We start from the raw sequence: 14,146 nt of genomic DNA on the forward strand, positions 1-14,146 counted from the left end.
TTCCATGCAATGTATTTAGGTAATAATGTATGGTGGAAAGAGCATCAGACAGGAGCCAGAGGGGCCTGGCTTTGAGTTCTGCCTGGAGTACTTAGTGGTTATATGACATGGGCAGACCACTTACTCTCTCTGAGCTGCAATTTCAACTCCTCTAAAATGTGGATAAATAGTATTTGCATTACAAGGTTAGGCAGTGTGCTGTAGTGGAGAGGACTGAATTTGGAGTCAGAATACTTTGGCTCAAATCCTGGCTGTCCCGGTGAATAAATACCTGTGTGTGACTGTGAGCAAGTAAGTTCTCTCATCATCTGTAAAAACAAGGGGAGAGACTGTTTTCATGTTTGACTTTTAGTACCTAGGACATTCACTAGTATTAATATGCATCCTGACATCTTAGTTTGGAGTATTATGATTTTAAAAAAAAAACTTAAGTAAAATATGATAAATCTTACCTTTCTGGGTATTTCCAAAGTTGTTCCAACTTAAGTTCCAGCTATTCTTATTGTATTTTTTGCTCCCAGTATTAGAAAATGCTGTTGGGATTTTTTTAGTTCTTATAAAATCTAAGCAATATATTTTTTTTCTACTTTAGCCATCAGTGTGTCTAAAGAGACTGTACATAGCAAATCAGATGATCCAATTGAACACAAAACACCTGGGAATAAGAAGTGAAATCTTCTTGAAGGAAACTGGAATCACTTATGTTCCCCCCATCTCATTATTTTACTAATGTAAAAAAGCCACAATAAACCCTGACTAAAAACTGTCAAAGCCATTCATAAATATTTTGTAAGCCTCTGTTTTCAGAGGATTACAAATTAGCTATGAAAGTCTTTGTTAACACTGAGCAGCCTGGGAACATTGTTTATTTAAATATATATACAGAGATTTCATTGATTATTAATGTTGGATCGTTATTATTTTTATTATTGTGCTGTTCTTTTTTATGTTAGAGTGATTGTATATGGTAAGATATTTACAAAATAGAGTATTAAAGGGTGAAACTACTTCTGTTCATGCTTTGAATCTTCTTTGTGCATATATGTATGTTTGAGTTAAATTCAACATTAAATATTTCTGTAGTTGGAATAAATGTAGCAATAATAGTAACTTGCATTTATATAGCATTGTAAGATTTGCAAAGTGCTCCATAGTATTTTTTCGTATTTGATCCTCACAACAACCCTGTGAGATGGGTACTATTGTCCCCATTTAATAAGGAAATCAAATTTCTGAAAGATCTAGTGACTTGCTCCGAATCACAAAGCTAGTAAATAAATGAGGCAAGATCTGAACTTGAGTCTTCCTTCCTGCAAGTCCAGCACTATCCATTAGACCACCTACTTCTAAATATGTTTTTGTATGCATTAATATGTAAATTAATTTGTGGGGAAATTTTGTTTTTTTATAGGGAGTGCTATTCAACAGAAAATTACTTGTTTCATATATTGGCAAGAAAATGTCTCAAACTTTTTCAATGTTAGCATGTAACTACAAGTGGTGATGACCATTTTCTGCTTAAGGAACTCAATCCCCAAATCAAACAATATTGTTAGAATAATTGGTTTAGAAATCTAAACCCAGCAAACTCCTTAGGTTAGTAATATTTGTACCATTTTTACTCTTTTCTCTGTAATTTTTTTCAAATCATCTCATTGGGAAATTTAGCATTTTAAAATGATCAGATGTAATAGCAACTTTCTGAAATCATTGTGCATTGTGATTTCATCTGCTCTGTGAAGAATTAACTCTTAAAAGTTATCATCCTTACTTTTCACTGCCTCATTTATTATGAAATACTTATAATTGTAAACAAAAAAAAATCCCAAGAAATGTACACATTACAAACTGAATAACTTCTCTTAATAAGTTTGAAGTTTTAACCTCAACTGAACATTCAGGAACAAATAACTTTATTAAGTATTCTCAGGTGAATAGAATTAGTTTGATTTTTTTAACAGGGAAACTAGTAATTTTCAAATAATGATAAATGAAATAAATGGCTTTTAGAAAATAGACGTAGTAAGTGCTGCTTATATGTATAAAGGCTTCCAATACACAAGATTCACAGGTGTATCACTCTATATACAGGTATCCCAAACGTCTTAGTGCAGTTTTAAGCTTCAGCACCCTCTGTCTCATGCTAATGTAAATTCATTTTGTACAGATGGGAGAGTAAGTCTACGAGTACCTTAGGGTCTATGATGTTACAGTCCAAGTGAGGTAGTTCCACTGTCCTTGATGGATACTTTTTAAAGTCTTTAAGAGTCATCTGTGCCATGATTGAATTGAATCTACACCATAATTGAGCCAAATCAATTAGGGCACTAGTAGCAAGATTTCATAAGCACTATTCAGATGTAGAGCATGTAAGATGCCATTGTGCTTGATTATGGGGAGAAAAAAAACTATTTGATTCCATAGAACAAAATGCCACTCTACAGGTAGATACAGGCAAGGTGTCTCCCATCCATACATCAGGGTTGTTTGCTATTGATATAACAGCAGAAATAGCCTTGTTTGGTGACCAATAATTAATATCAAGACATACAACAGGGAAATCTACACTTGCCACTATGATAGGGAAATCCAGCACAGAGCCCAGATCAAGAAAGGGATTCCCTGTGGATGATGGTGTCCTCCAGATGTTCCTATTTGCAAGTAGCATTGTGCTGTCCAAAACATTGCAGAGCTCCCAGAAAGATGTCTGTTAGTGCTGTCATCACTCAAAAGAATCTAGCCCATTCATCCACACAGCAAAGACCAAGTGGGAAAAAAAGATATCAACTTGCATATGGATGGATGTAGTCTGTAGAATTTGTCCAATAGTCTCTCAGGAACAGGTGGTACAGATGGTCAGTGACTGGGCCTAGAATTGAAAAGGAGAGTGGGCCTGACTACTTTCATGAAAACACAAGGCTCATTTACTGACACTCCTCCCCACAAGCTTCCCCTGAAAGCGAAGACCATATTTTCCATACTGTTTTACTGTGTTGCTAGCACTGCCTCCAAAGAACCAAAGATGAGTATCATAGAAAAGACATTGGTGAGGAGAGGCACATGGTAGTTGTGAGCAAGGTGCAACATATAACCAAGGACCTCTGAAGAATAATAGTAAAGGATGTCATGGTGGAGTTGTGTAACAGGAAGAGAAGATGGGGCTATCACATAGCAAGAACAAGGGGTGACATGTACAGCTAGGGTACCCCAATATTATCATTAAGTCTACAAAAAGTGAAGAAAGCCTCCAGGATAGAGTGAAGTCCTCCAAGCATGGTGAGATTTTGTGAGAATATGGACAAAAGTTACTGAATTGGCAAGCCAGAAAGGATTACGATCTGCATCATTGGCAGGAACTCTCCAATTTTTGACATCACAGATATATTTGAGTATTTGAAAGTAATGAAAATGTGTAATATAACATTTGAATGCACTGGTTGTTATGTTTTTGAACATGCTTATTTCATTAACAATCTTCATTTAAAAATAATTGCTGTGCTTAATAAATATAGACATTAAATGTCTGGAATCTGAGTATTACTTAAAAATTGGGTGGTGCCATCATAACTTTTTTTTCCTTCCAGTCCTAAAATGAATAATCCCAATTTAAAAAGACAAAGTCATTTTGAGTAATTCCTCAATTATCTTTAATTTAGACTGAATGAATATTGCTTAAAAAAATTATATTAAAAGAAGGATTAAATCCACCTCACCTGCCATCATACATGTCAGAGTAGATTTATTTCCTCAAAATACTATAATTACAAGTAATTCATTCCATTTGGTGTACCACAAGTAACAAAATTTTACTGGGTTCACACATTGACCAAATCTCTTCCACTAATACTGAGCAGAATATTCACAAGTTATATAGATAAACCATATATAACCATATATGGTTTGTTCTAAGGGCAGTATGATATGATAGGAAGGGCACTTTCTAGGTTTGGAGCCTGAGGGCCTGGATTCAAATACCAGCTCTGCAACTAATTACTTGTGTAGACAAGTAACAACTTCTCTGGGCCTAGATTATCTTATCTATAAAATGAAAAACGTGCTAGAAGCAATATTGCCTTGTGAGAATAGACCAGTTTTGTCCACTTCAGGGAGCTAAGGTGGTGGAGTGAAAAGGTAGCCCCTCTCACTCTCCCCTATCAACCTCTGAAAACCTGGAAAATATCACCCCAGGAAAAAACCCTGGAACAGCTGAACTAGAAGAAAGACAGGGAGCAGCAGTGCAGCAGCCCAGCAAATGGGTCTCCCAGTGCCTCAGCAAAAAAAGGGAGGCAGAACTACAAGGGGCCCCAGGCAGATAAGCACCCTGCGGCATTCTGAAAGGAGGTGAAGAAAACAACCTAAAGGCTTCCTAAAACCTGGGCCTTGCTGGTGCCAGCCCAACACCAGGTGAGCTGTCGGAGCCCTGCAGCCTCCAATTGTGAAGAAATCCTGAAGCACAGGTGGTAGAACAGGCAAACACCAACACCTGGACCTCTGAGTACCTCAGTGTGTGTGGGGGGGAGAACCGGTGGAAACCAGCTCAGAAAACCACCAGGTGCCTCGGCACTCTACCACAAAGGAATCTCCCAGTGCATTAGCAGAAACGAGGGACACAACACTGCAGGGGGCCCCAGGCAGATAAACACCCTGCAGCAACCCATCTAAAAGGAGTTGAAGAAAGCTAAAGGAAAGGAAAAGCAGGCAACCTAGAATTGTCTGAAAGTTCCAGCCTTGATGATTCCAGCCCACGAGGTAAGCTGCCAGAAACCTACAGCCTCCAATTGCCAACATAAGAGGCCCCAGCACGCAAAGCCAGTGACCAAGACCTAGGCTCCCAACACAAGAAGCTTAGGTCAGTGCCCTCTCATCCCCAGCAGGAGAACTCAATCTCTTTTAAAGGCCAGGGAATAAAGAAACACCATGAGTAAAAAGAAACACACCACATGGCAAAGAATTGGAAATTGAGAGGATGCCCATCAATTGGGGAATGGCTGAGCAAGTTGTGATATATGAATGTAATGGAATACTATTGTGCTATAAGAAATGATGAACAAGCTGACTTCAGAAAAACCTGGAAAGACTTATATGGTCTGATGCTGAGTGAAGTGAGCAGAACCAAGAGGACTTTGTACACAATAACAGCCATGTTATGCAATGACTAATATTGTTAAACTGAACCCTTCTCAGCATTACGAGGATCTAAGACATCTCCAGAGGCCTCGGGATGGAAAATGCTGTCCACATCCAAAGAAAAAACTATGGAAGTCGAATCGCTATCACTTATTTTTACCTCTGTTGAGTTTTGTTTCATCTTTTTGATGGTTCCTCCTATTGGTTTTAATTTTTACTTAAACTTCACTAATGTGAAAATATGTTTAATGGGTATGTAAATGTAAAGCCTGTATCAGATTGTGCGCCGTCTTGGGGAGGGTGGGGGAGAAAAAGGGGGAGAAAAAGTTTCAACTCAAAAGCATATGGAAGTGATTGTTGATAAATCAAAATAAATTAATAAAAGTAAAAAAATAAAATAAAAAAAAGAAACATACCATAGATTCATATTATGAGAAGAGTGAAGGTCAAGACAGAAATTCTTAAGAGGACAACATTGTCAAGAAACCCACATTTGCGACAACAAAAGGGAATATGAACTGGTCTGAAGCCCAAAAAGACTTCTTAGAAGAGCTCAAGAAGGATTTTAAAAGTCAAATGAGAGAGGTAGAAGAGTCCTTCAAAAATACAATTGGACAATTGGAAAAAAAATGCACTGAAGAAAACTAGTCCATAAAAAACACAATTGGCCAATTGAAGAAGGAAGTACAAAAACTAACAGAAGAAAACAATCTGTTAAAAACTAGAATTGGACAAATGGAAACTAATGTCTCTATGAGAGAGCAAGAATCAGTCAAACAGAAACAAAAAAATGAAAAAATAGATGAAAACGTAAAATACCTCATTGGTAAAACAACCGACCTGGAAAATTGATTCAGGAGAGACAATTTAAAAATTATTGGACTACCTGAAAATCATGATGAAAAAAAGAGCCTGGACAGTATCTTTCAGGAAATCATAAAGGAAAACTGCCTGGAAGTCCTAGAACCAGAAGGGAAAATAACCATAGAAAGAATCCACCGATCACCACCTGAAAGAGATCCCAAATTGACGCCATGGAATATAATAGCAAAATTCCAAAATTACCAGATGAATGATAAAGGTGCTGCAAGCAGCCAGAAAGAAACAATTTAAATATCATGGAACCACAGTCAGGATTACACAGGACCTTGCAGCTTCTACATTAAAAGCGCAGGGCACGGAACATGATATTCTGTAAGGCAAAGGAGCTTGGAATGCAGCCAAGGATCAACTACCCAGCAAAAATGAGCATCATTTTTCAAGGGAGGAGATGGATATTAAATGAAATAGGAGACTTCCAAACTTTCCTGATAAAAAGACCAGAGCTCAACAAAAAATTTGATCTTCAAGTACAGGACTCAAGAAGGACGTAAAAAGGTAAATGGGACAGAAAGATACAATATGTTGTTAATGGGGCGGGGGGGGCTGTTTAAACCCCTACAAGGGAATATGACATTGCAACTTGAGAACTGTATTGTTATTACACCATGTTAAAGGAGTATACATAAAAGGGTGGATATTAGTTGACTTTGATGTAATAAAAAAAAATCTAATCAAGTGGGTTAAATGGATCCAATAAGTGGATATCTGATCTTAGAAAATGTACTGAGAAAGGAGGAGGCAGACAAGGGTAAATTACATTACAGGAAAAGACACAAAATCCTGTTACAGCAGAGGGAAAGAAGGGGGATGAGCATTGTTTGAACCTTACTCTCATCAGATTTGGCTCAAGAAGTGAATAACATAATCAGTTAGGTATAGAAATCTAACTTGCCCTATAGGCAGTAGGAGGGAAAAGGGGAAAGAAAAGGGAGGGGGAAAAGAAAGGAGGGAAGAAGCAGTAAGAGTAAAGGGGAAGAAAAGGGAAAGGGATAATAAAAGGGAGGAGGGACTGAAGGAGGTGGTCAAAAGCAAAACACTAGTGAAGGAGGGAAAGGAAAAAGGAGAAAGAAGAGCATGAATGGGGGAAAGGATGGAGAAAAAGACACAGATAGTAATCATAACTGAATGTGAATGGGATGAACTTTCCCATAAAACGGAAATGGATTGCAGAATGGATTAAAAACCATAGTCCTACAATATGTTGTTTACAGGAAACACATTTGAAAAAGAGTGACACAGGGTAAAGGTAAAAGGCTGGAGCAGAATATGTTATGCTTCAGCTGAAGTAAAAAAAGCAGGGTAAGCAATCCTGATCTCAGACAAAGCAAAAGCAAAAATAGATCTAATCAAAAGAGATAAGGAAGGAAACTACATCCTGCTAAAAGGCACCATAGACAATGAAGTAATATCATTACTAAACATATATGCGCCAAATGGTACAGCATCCAAATTCTTAGAGGAGAAGTTCAGGGAGTTACAGGAAGAAATAGATAGCAAAACTGTACTAGTGGGGGACCTGAACCTCCCCCTCTCTGCACTAGATAAATCTAACCACAAAATAAACAAGAAACAAGTTAAGGAGGTGAATAGAACATTAGAAAAGTTAGCTATGATAGACCTCTGGAGAAAACTGAATGGGGACAGAAAGGAATATACTTTTTTCTCAGGAGAATAGACTAGTTTTTCCTCCAAGTGTATTGAAATTGTCCTGGATTCTTCATGGCTGGCCTAGGAGCCTGAGGTTTGGGCCATTGACGTGGCTGCTTGGTGGTATGCGCACAAAAAGCTGTCACTGAACATGTCAACAAGCAGCCCTTTCCTCAAACTTCCAATGAGCATCATCAGCATAAAGGCAGGGATGACATACCCTACTGAACCAAAGCTCTATCCTTGCTCAATATCCTTTCTCTGCTATGCCTAGTAGACCTTTTGTTAACTGTAACAAAATGGTAATAAAATGAGACTCATTTCTTTTACAGTCTCAAGTTTAAACTATCCGCCTGGCCTGAGTTAGGTCTGACCTATTATAAGGGGATTGGAATAGGTCCCTTCTGAATCCGTGATCCCTGTAGAATCTGGGTTCCATTCAGAAATTACATCAGATTTAAAAATTAGGCCTGGAAGATTACAGTTCCTTCTAGATATTTGACTCAGAGTCACTAAATTCTATACTTTGTCAGGCTTAAATATTACAAATGCAGGAAGATCTGTTGCTAATCAGATGTACCACTAACTGTAGGCAAGCCATTTTCTCTCCGAACTTCATTGGTGCTTATTTAGTTCCTGAAAGGATATGATGAGATTACTTAGTCCCAATTTCCTCATTTTATAGATGAGGTAACTGAGAGCCAATAGAATTTTAAAAATTATATTCTATTTTTTCAAATTAGCAAAATCCCAACTCACTCCCCTACCTGTACCTCACTGGCTGAATGCGCCGTGCCCCCCCCCCATAGCAATTGAGAACCACCACAATAGTCAAGCAAAACAAATTTCCTCATTGCCCATGTTGGGAAAAAAAAATTATCTCATTCTTCGCTCTGAGTCCTTCACCTCTCAGGAGATACGTAGCATATTTCATTATTAGTCCTCAGGAATCATGTTTGATCATTACATTAATAAGTGTTCCTGATTCTTCCAAAGCTGTTTGTCATTACAACATTGTTGTTGTATAAACTGTCAGTTCTGTTCACTTCCCTGTATCAATTCATAAAAGTCTTTCCAGGTTTCTCTGAAATCACCTTCTTTATCATTTCTTATAGCACAACAGTATTCCATCACATTTATACACCATAATTTGTTCATCCGTTTCCCCATTTCTGGGCACACCCCCTGAGGTTCCCCTTCTCTGCCCCCTGAAAAGGAGCCATGAATATTTTATAAATCCTTAGAGTTTGTTTTACTTAGGATTAATTTCTTTCTTAATGTACCCTCACTAATAATTCCACCTCCCCCCTTCTCCCTCCTCCTATTGCTGAGTGAAATATTTCTGTACCCAACTATGTGTGTGGGTGCATGTGTGTTTATTCTTCCATCCTTTGACCAGTTCGGATGAGAATGATGTTCAAGCGTTGCCTGCTCCCCACCACCATTGTTTGTGTAGATGTCTATTTGTGCACCCTAATTATGTGAGATAATTTTCCCTAAGCTTTACCCTTCCCCTCCCTCCACCCAGTGTATTCCTCTTCCTCTCTCTTTGAATTCTATTAAAATCAAGACATAACGGAACCATTCCCCGGACTCACTATGACCCTTGATGATACTAAGAAACAAATATATAGTGCTAGGGAACAAATGTATCATCTCCCAATATTTGAATGTATACAGTTTATCTTTGGTCATTAATCATTGTTCATCTACTACTTTTTTAATGTTTCTCTTAACTCCTGGGTTTGAACTTCAGAGTTTCTGCATAGCTCTAGTCTTTTCATCAGGAATGTTTGAAAGTCTTCTGTTTCATTAAAGATTTATTTTCCCCCCTGTAGCATTACACTGTTTTTTGCTGGGTAAGTTATTCTTGGCTGTAAGCCTAATAGATTCTTTGCCTTTTAGAATATCATTTTTCAAGTTCTCTACTCTTTTACAGTGGTGGCTGCTATATGATGTGTGATCCAGACTATGGCTCCTGAGTACTTGAATTCTTTCTGATTGCTTGTAATATTTTCTCCTTGACCTGGAAGTTCTAAATTTTAGCTATGATATTCCTGGGAGCTTTTTTCCCCACCCAGAAGGTGACCAGTGGATTCTTTCAGTTTCAGATTCTTTCTACCTTGTCCTGTGATTCTAAGAGATCTAGACAATTTTAAGATTTCTTGGAATATGATATCTAGGCTTTTTTTTTTGATGATGGCTTTCAGATAGTCCAGTGATTTTTAAATCATCTGTCTTCAGTCTCTTTTCTAGGTCAGTTGTTTTTTGCTATGAGGTACTTAACTTTATTTTTCTATTTTTTTTAACTAAATATACTATTTACTGAAACAATGCAGTCGAACCAAAGGATTCCCTCCCCCCCTTCTTTACAATTCTCTCCTAATATGATTTCAGAAAAACCTGGAAAGACTTACATGAGCTGATGCATAGTGAACAGAACCAGGAGAACATCATACACAGTAACAGCAATATTGTTCCAGGAGGAACTGTGAATGACTTAGCTATTCGCAACAACACAATGATCCAAGACAATCCCAAAGGACTGATGATGAAGCATACTTTCTGCCTCCAGAGAAAGATCTGATATTGACCAAATAGAGACTGAAGCATGCTATTTTTCACTTTCTTTTTTTTCTTTCATCCAAGTCTTATACAAAATGACTCTTATGGAAATGTTTTACATAATTGCACATGTATAATTTATATCTGATTGCTTACCATCTGAAGTGAGGGAAGGGGGAGGGGGAGGGAGGGATAGAATTTGGAATTCAAAACTTTAAATAAAAATGTTTTTTTTATTTTTTATTTTTTTAGTCACCAAAAAAAAATTCTCCTTATTTAAACAAAGCTTTAAACAAAAGTGAGGAAGGAAACATACAAATGCAAGAAATATATACAAATAGGAAATGTTTACAATCACCAATTCAAAATATGTTAATTGAAGTAAAAACTCAAAAATGTTTTGTAGTCACCTATATTTATTTCCCTGAAGAATAGTGAGTCAATGCTTATCAGCCTTCCTCAGAAAAGACAATTTTGATTAATATTAGACCCATCTGATTCAGTCTGTTAAACCCTGAAAGAAGGATAGTCTTCTGATATAAGAGATATGTCTTTAATAATTCTGTCTTGCCATTCCAGGCATTAACAACAATGTGGCATCTCTAGGAGAAGGCCTTTGATTTCTAGGAGGAAACACTTGTGATAACACTCAGGTCTTTCTCAGACTGTTTTAATAGTTCTCAGGCTTTATTTTAATAGTTCTTGTTATCTAATTAAGTCATTGGCATCTATTTGTTCCACTCTAATCATCAGGAAATTTGTTGCTTAAGCATGGTTTTATTCATCTTTATAGTTTTTTTTCTTTCATAGGTCTCATTTCTTTTCCAATTTTTTCTTCTCATTTCATTGATTAAAAATTTAACAAATAATTTTTTTTTAAATCTTGCTTCATCTCTTCCAGGAATTCTAGTTGAAGTTCTGCCCACACTGTGCTTTTCTTTGAGACTTTGCTAGGAGATGTTTGTTTTTTGAGCATCTCTGTCACCATAACAGCTTTTTATGGTGGAATTCTTTTTCTGTTTGTTCATTCTTCCAATACGCTTCTTGATTTTGGATTTGACGTTAGGACTGGGTACTGATGTACTTCTGGAGGGACCATCTGATGCAGCTTTCTTGGAGTGTTGACTGTTGTTATTCCAGGATCTCAGGGACAACTCAGTCTGGAGATCTTCAAGCTTTCAGTGCTCCCAAAATGGTCTGATCCAGGACAAAGTCTGATTTCTGCCCCCTCGTCTGTGCTCTGCAACTTCTGGTCTGGGTTTGGGTCCAAATAACAGTAGACTGCTGTGACTAGCTTGGGAAGCTCTGCTGTTTCCAAGTGACAGAACTGTAAGCTTCTGTTCGGTCTGGAATTTCTGCCCTGGTTATTCCTATGCAGGCTTCAGACTGGGCTAGAAGCTGGAACTGAGACCCCCTTCTACTGAGGTCCAAGACACAGTGTTGCTTGCTTCTGAATGTGCTCCTCTCTCTGTGGGTACACAGCCTAGGGCCTCTGATCACTCTTTACCCTGGAAATGCCACCCCTAGGCATGGGTCCCCTTCTCAGTCCACGCTAGGTTTGCAGCCTAGACCTTCCTAGGAAGCAACAAAGCTGCCAGCTGGCACTTGTTCCTGTACCCTGCATGAATGAGTTCAGCTCTGGTGTGAGTCTGAGACTTCCTCTTCCTGTGCTGGCATGCTCCCTACAGCACACTCCTGCTCCGACCTTGTCCCCAGCATCCACAGACCTGTCTCTCTGTGCTAACCTGAGCTGGAAAAATGACTCACTGGGACTTCTTATTGGATTTCTCTATCAGGATTTGGGCTGGTATGTTTTCTAGATCTTTTTTGGAGGAGCTATGGTGGGAAGTTCATTATACTTTCTGCTACTTTGCTATCTCCGGTTCTGCCCTTTAAATGATCTTTTGCATTTTCAACTTTGCCGTTTCTTTCAAGTCTGCTGTTGTAGGCTGCTAAGGCCAAATAGCTACTAATTAATCTCCCAACCAACAAAAAGCAAATTATTGAGGATCAGAATTTTTGTAGCTGGAATGGTTAGATATCTAGATGTATCACCCAAAAGGAATCCCCACTCTAAACCGGGCCTAACAAATGATCATCCAGTCTCCTGAAGAGAGGTCTTGAAGACCTGCATTGAGAAGACCCCCCATCATCTCATAAGGCATCCATTCCACTTTGGGGCAGCTCTCTTCAGGAAGTTTTTCCTGACATCAACCTAAATTTGCTTCTTTGCAACCTACACATTCACACACGCATTTCCCAGGTTCTGCCCTGCAGGGCCAAACACAACAAATGTAATCCTCTTCAGCATGTTAACCTGTCAGGTATTTAAACTTCTTGCTACTCTCGTCCCTCTAGGCTAAACATCCTCATTTCTTTCAGCTGCTGGTGTGGCACAGGTTCAAGGTTCTTCACTCTCCAAGATGTTCTCTGCACACTTTCCAGCTGTTCAGTGTCCTTTTTTGTTTTGTCCTTTGGTGGGGGGAGATGAACAGCAAACCTCGTAGGCTTTTTACAAGAAATAACTTATAATAATAACCTGGATGTTTCCCAAAGTTACATTTCCAGCAGGAAGAAACCTTTCCACATTTCTCTCCAAGTGTGATGATAATACACCAAGGACAATATATTTACTTTGCTGAGGGGAGATTCACCCCTAGACAATGACACCATGGTCATCTCCCACCCCAGTAATAAATGAATTAAAGAATAAATCCTTGTGTCATAAAAATAAAATAGTATCAATTACATTTTTACAGTTCTGTTAAAAACATTTATATTTGTATTCTTGTGAATTTTAATCTTTTCCGTCTCTCTTCTCTATATGACCAAGGTGAGTGAATTTTATTGTGCTAAAGCTAAGCCCCAGTGTTGCCAGCTGTTTATCTGATTGAACTTATTCAGATTTTGATGAATATTGATTTGGATATTTGTCCTTGGATTAAAATTTCACCAAAGTGTCTGATGTATATTATCATTTTATATAGAGAACAGCAATAGCTAGTATTTACGTAGCATTTTAAGGTTTGTAAAGTGCTCTTCAAACATTATTTCCTGTTATCCTTACCCAGGGAGGGTGATGCTACTGTTATTCCCATTTTATGGTTGAGGAAACTAAGGCAGATGGAGGTTAAGTGACTTGCCTAGGATCACAACTAGAAAGTGTCTAAGGCTGAATCTGAAATCAGGTCTTCCTGACTCCAGGTTTAGCTTATTACCTACCGTGCTGCTTACTTGTCAATACATTTACTCCTGTTTGCCAAGGGCATACAAGAGGGTGCCTTCTTCAAGACAACCTACCAAGAAATGTTACTTGATAAAGCTAAAAGATCTTAGGTTTGGAGACTGGCCAATGACAGCCTAGGTATGTGTAGTGTGCTCAACCTGATGCAATCCTCCATGTGAATTTTAGAACAGGTATTCTATGACAGTCATCTGTCTACTTATTGCATGGTGAAAAAGGACCTCTTCAATTGGCTGCTAATTCAGAACTGAGTGTGTGTACAAAAGACTTCTCCGGAGGCAACTCGATCTTTGCTTTTCTTTTCTGCATCACAATAACTGCTACAGTAACCTGCTGTCACCTGCCTGTCTCCCCACCAGAGACAATACATGGCCATGAGCATAGTACTTCTGCATTTGGTTCTTTCCTTCTCTTAGGTGAATGAGTCTGAGGTGTAATGGACTAAGCTACAAGCTTGTGAGATCTCAAAAGGTCCAAGAAGCAAACTTCATGCCAGTTAGCTGCCAGTGCCCTGCTCCCTCCCACCAACCTGCAAGGGCCACCAGCAGTGAACTGGACTTGCAGTTTCAGCTTTGCAAATGCTTTAAGTTTGAGTTTACTTTCCCTAGGGACTGAGGTGGGATAGAGGAGTGTGTCCCTGCTTGGAGAAATGTGTACTTCTGTTCTTGCTGTATCTTCTCA

The 14,146-nt window shown here is 38.4% G+C and overlaps 1 protein-coding gene across 4 annotated transcripts in view; it reads left to right on the forward strand.

Annotated features, from left to right (window-relative positions):
• The window catches only part of DLGAP5 (DLG associated protein 5), a 44,450-nt gene extending 34,104 nt beyond the window's left edge, over positions 1-10,346 (forward strand). For 3 of the 4 annotated variants that reach the window (XM_078150367.1, XM_020991150.2, XM_078150368.1), the window contains exon 15: positions 593-1,295. In XM_078150367.1, coding sequence (XP_078006493.1) covers positions 593-672 — 80 coding nt within the window. In that variant the 3' untranslated portion in view covers positions 673-1,295. Of the gene's footprint in view, positions 1-592; positions 1,296-10,053 lie in introns of those variants that run through there. The other variant, XM_078150369.1, reaches the window with a different exon arrangement.
• The last annotated feature ends 3,800 nt before the right edge of the window (positions 10,347-14,146 follow it).

The sequence above is a fragment of the Phascolarctos cinereus genome, unplaced genomic scaffold, assembly GCF_003287225.1.
Source record: "Phascolarctos cinereus isolate Bilbo 61053 unplaced genomic scaffold, phaCin_HiC Scaffold_2;HRSCAF=192, whole genome shotgun sequence".
NCBI lineage: Eukaryota > Metazoa > Chordata > Mammalia > Diprotodontia > Phascolarctidae > Phascolarctos > Phascolarctos cinereus.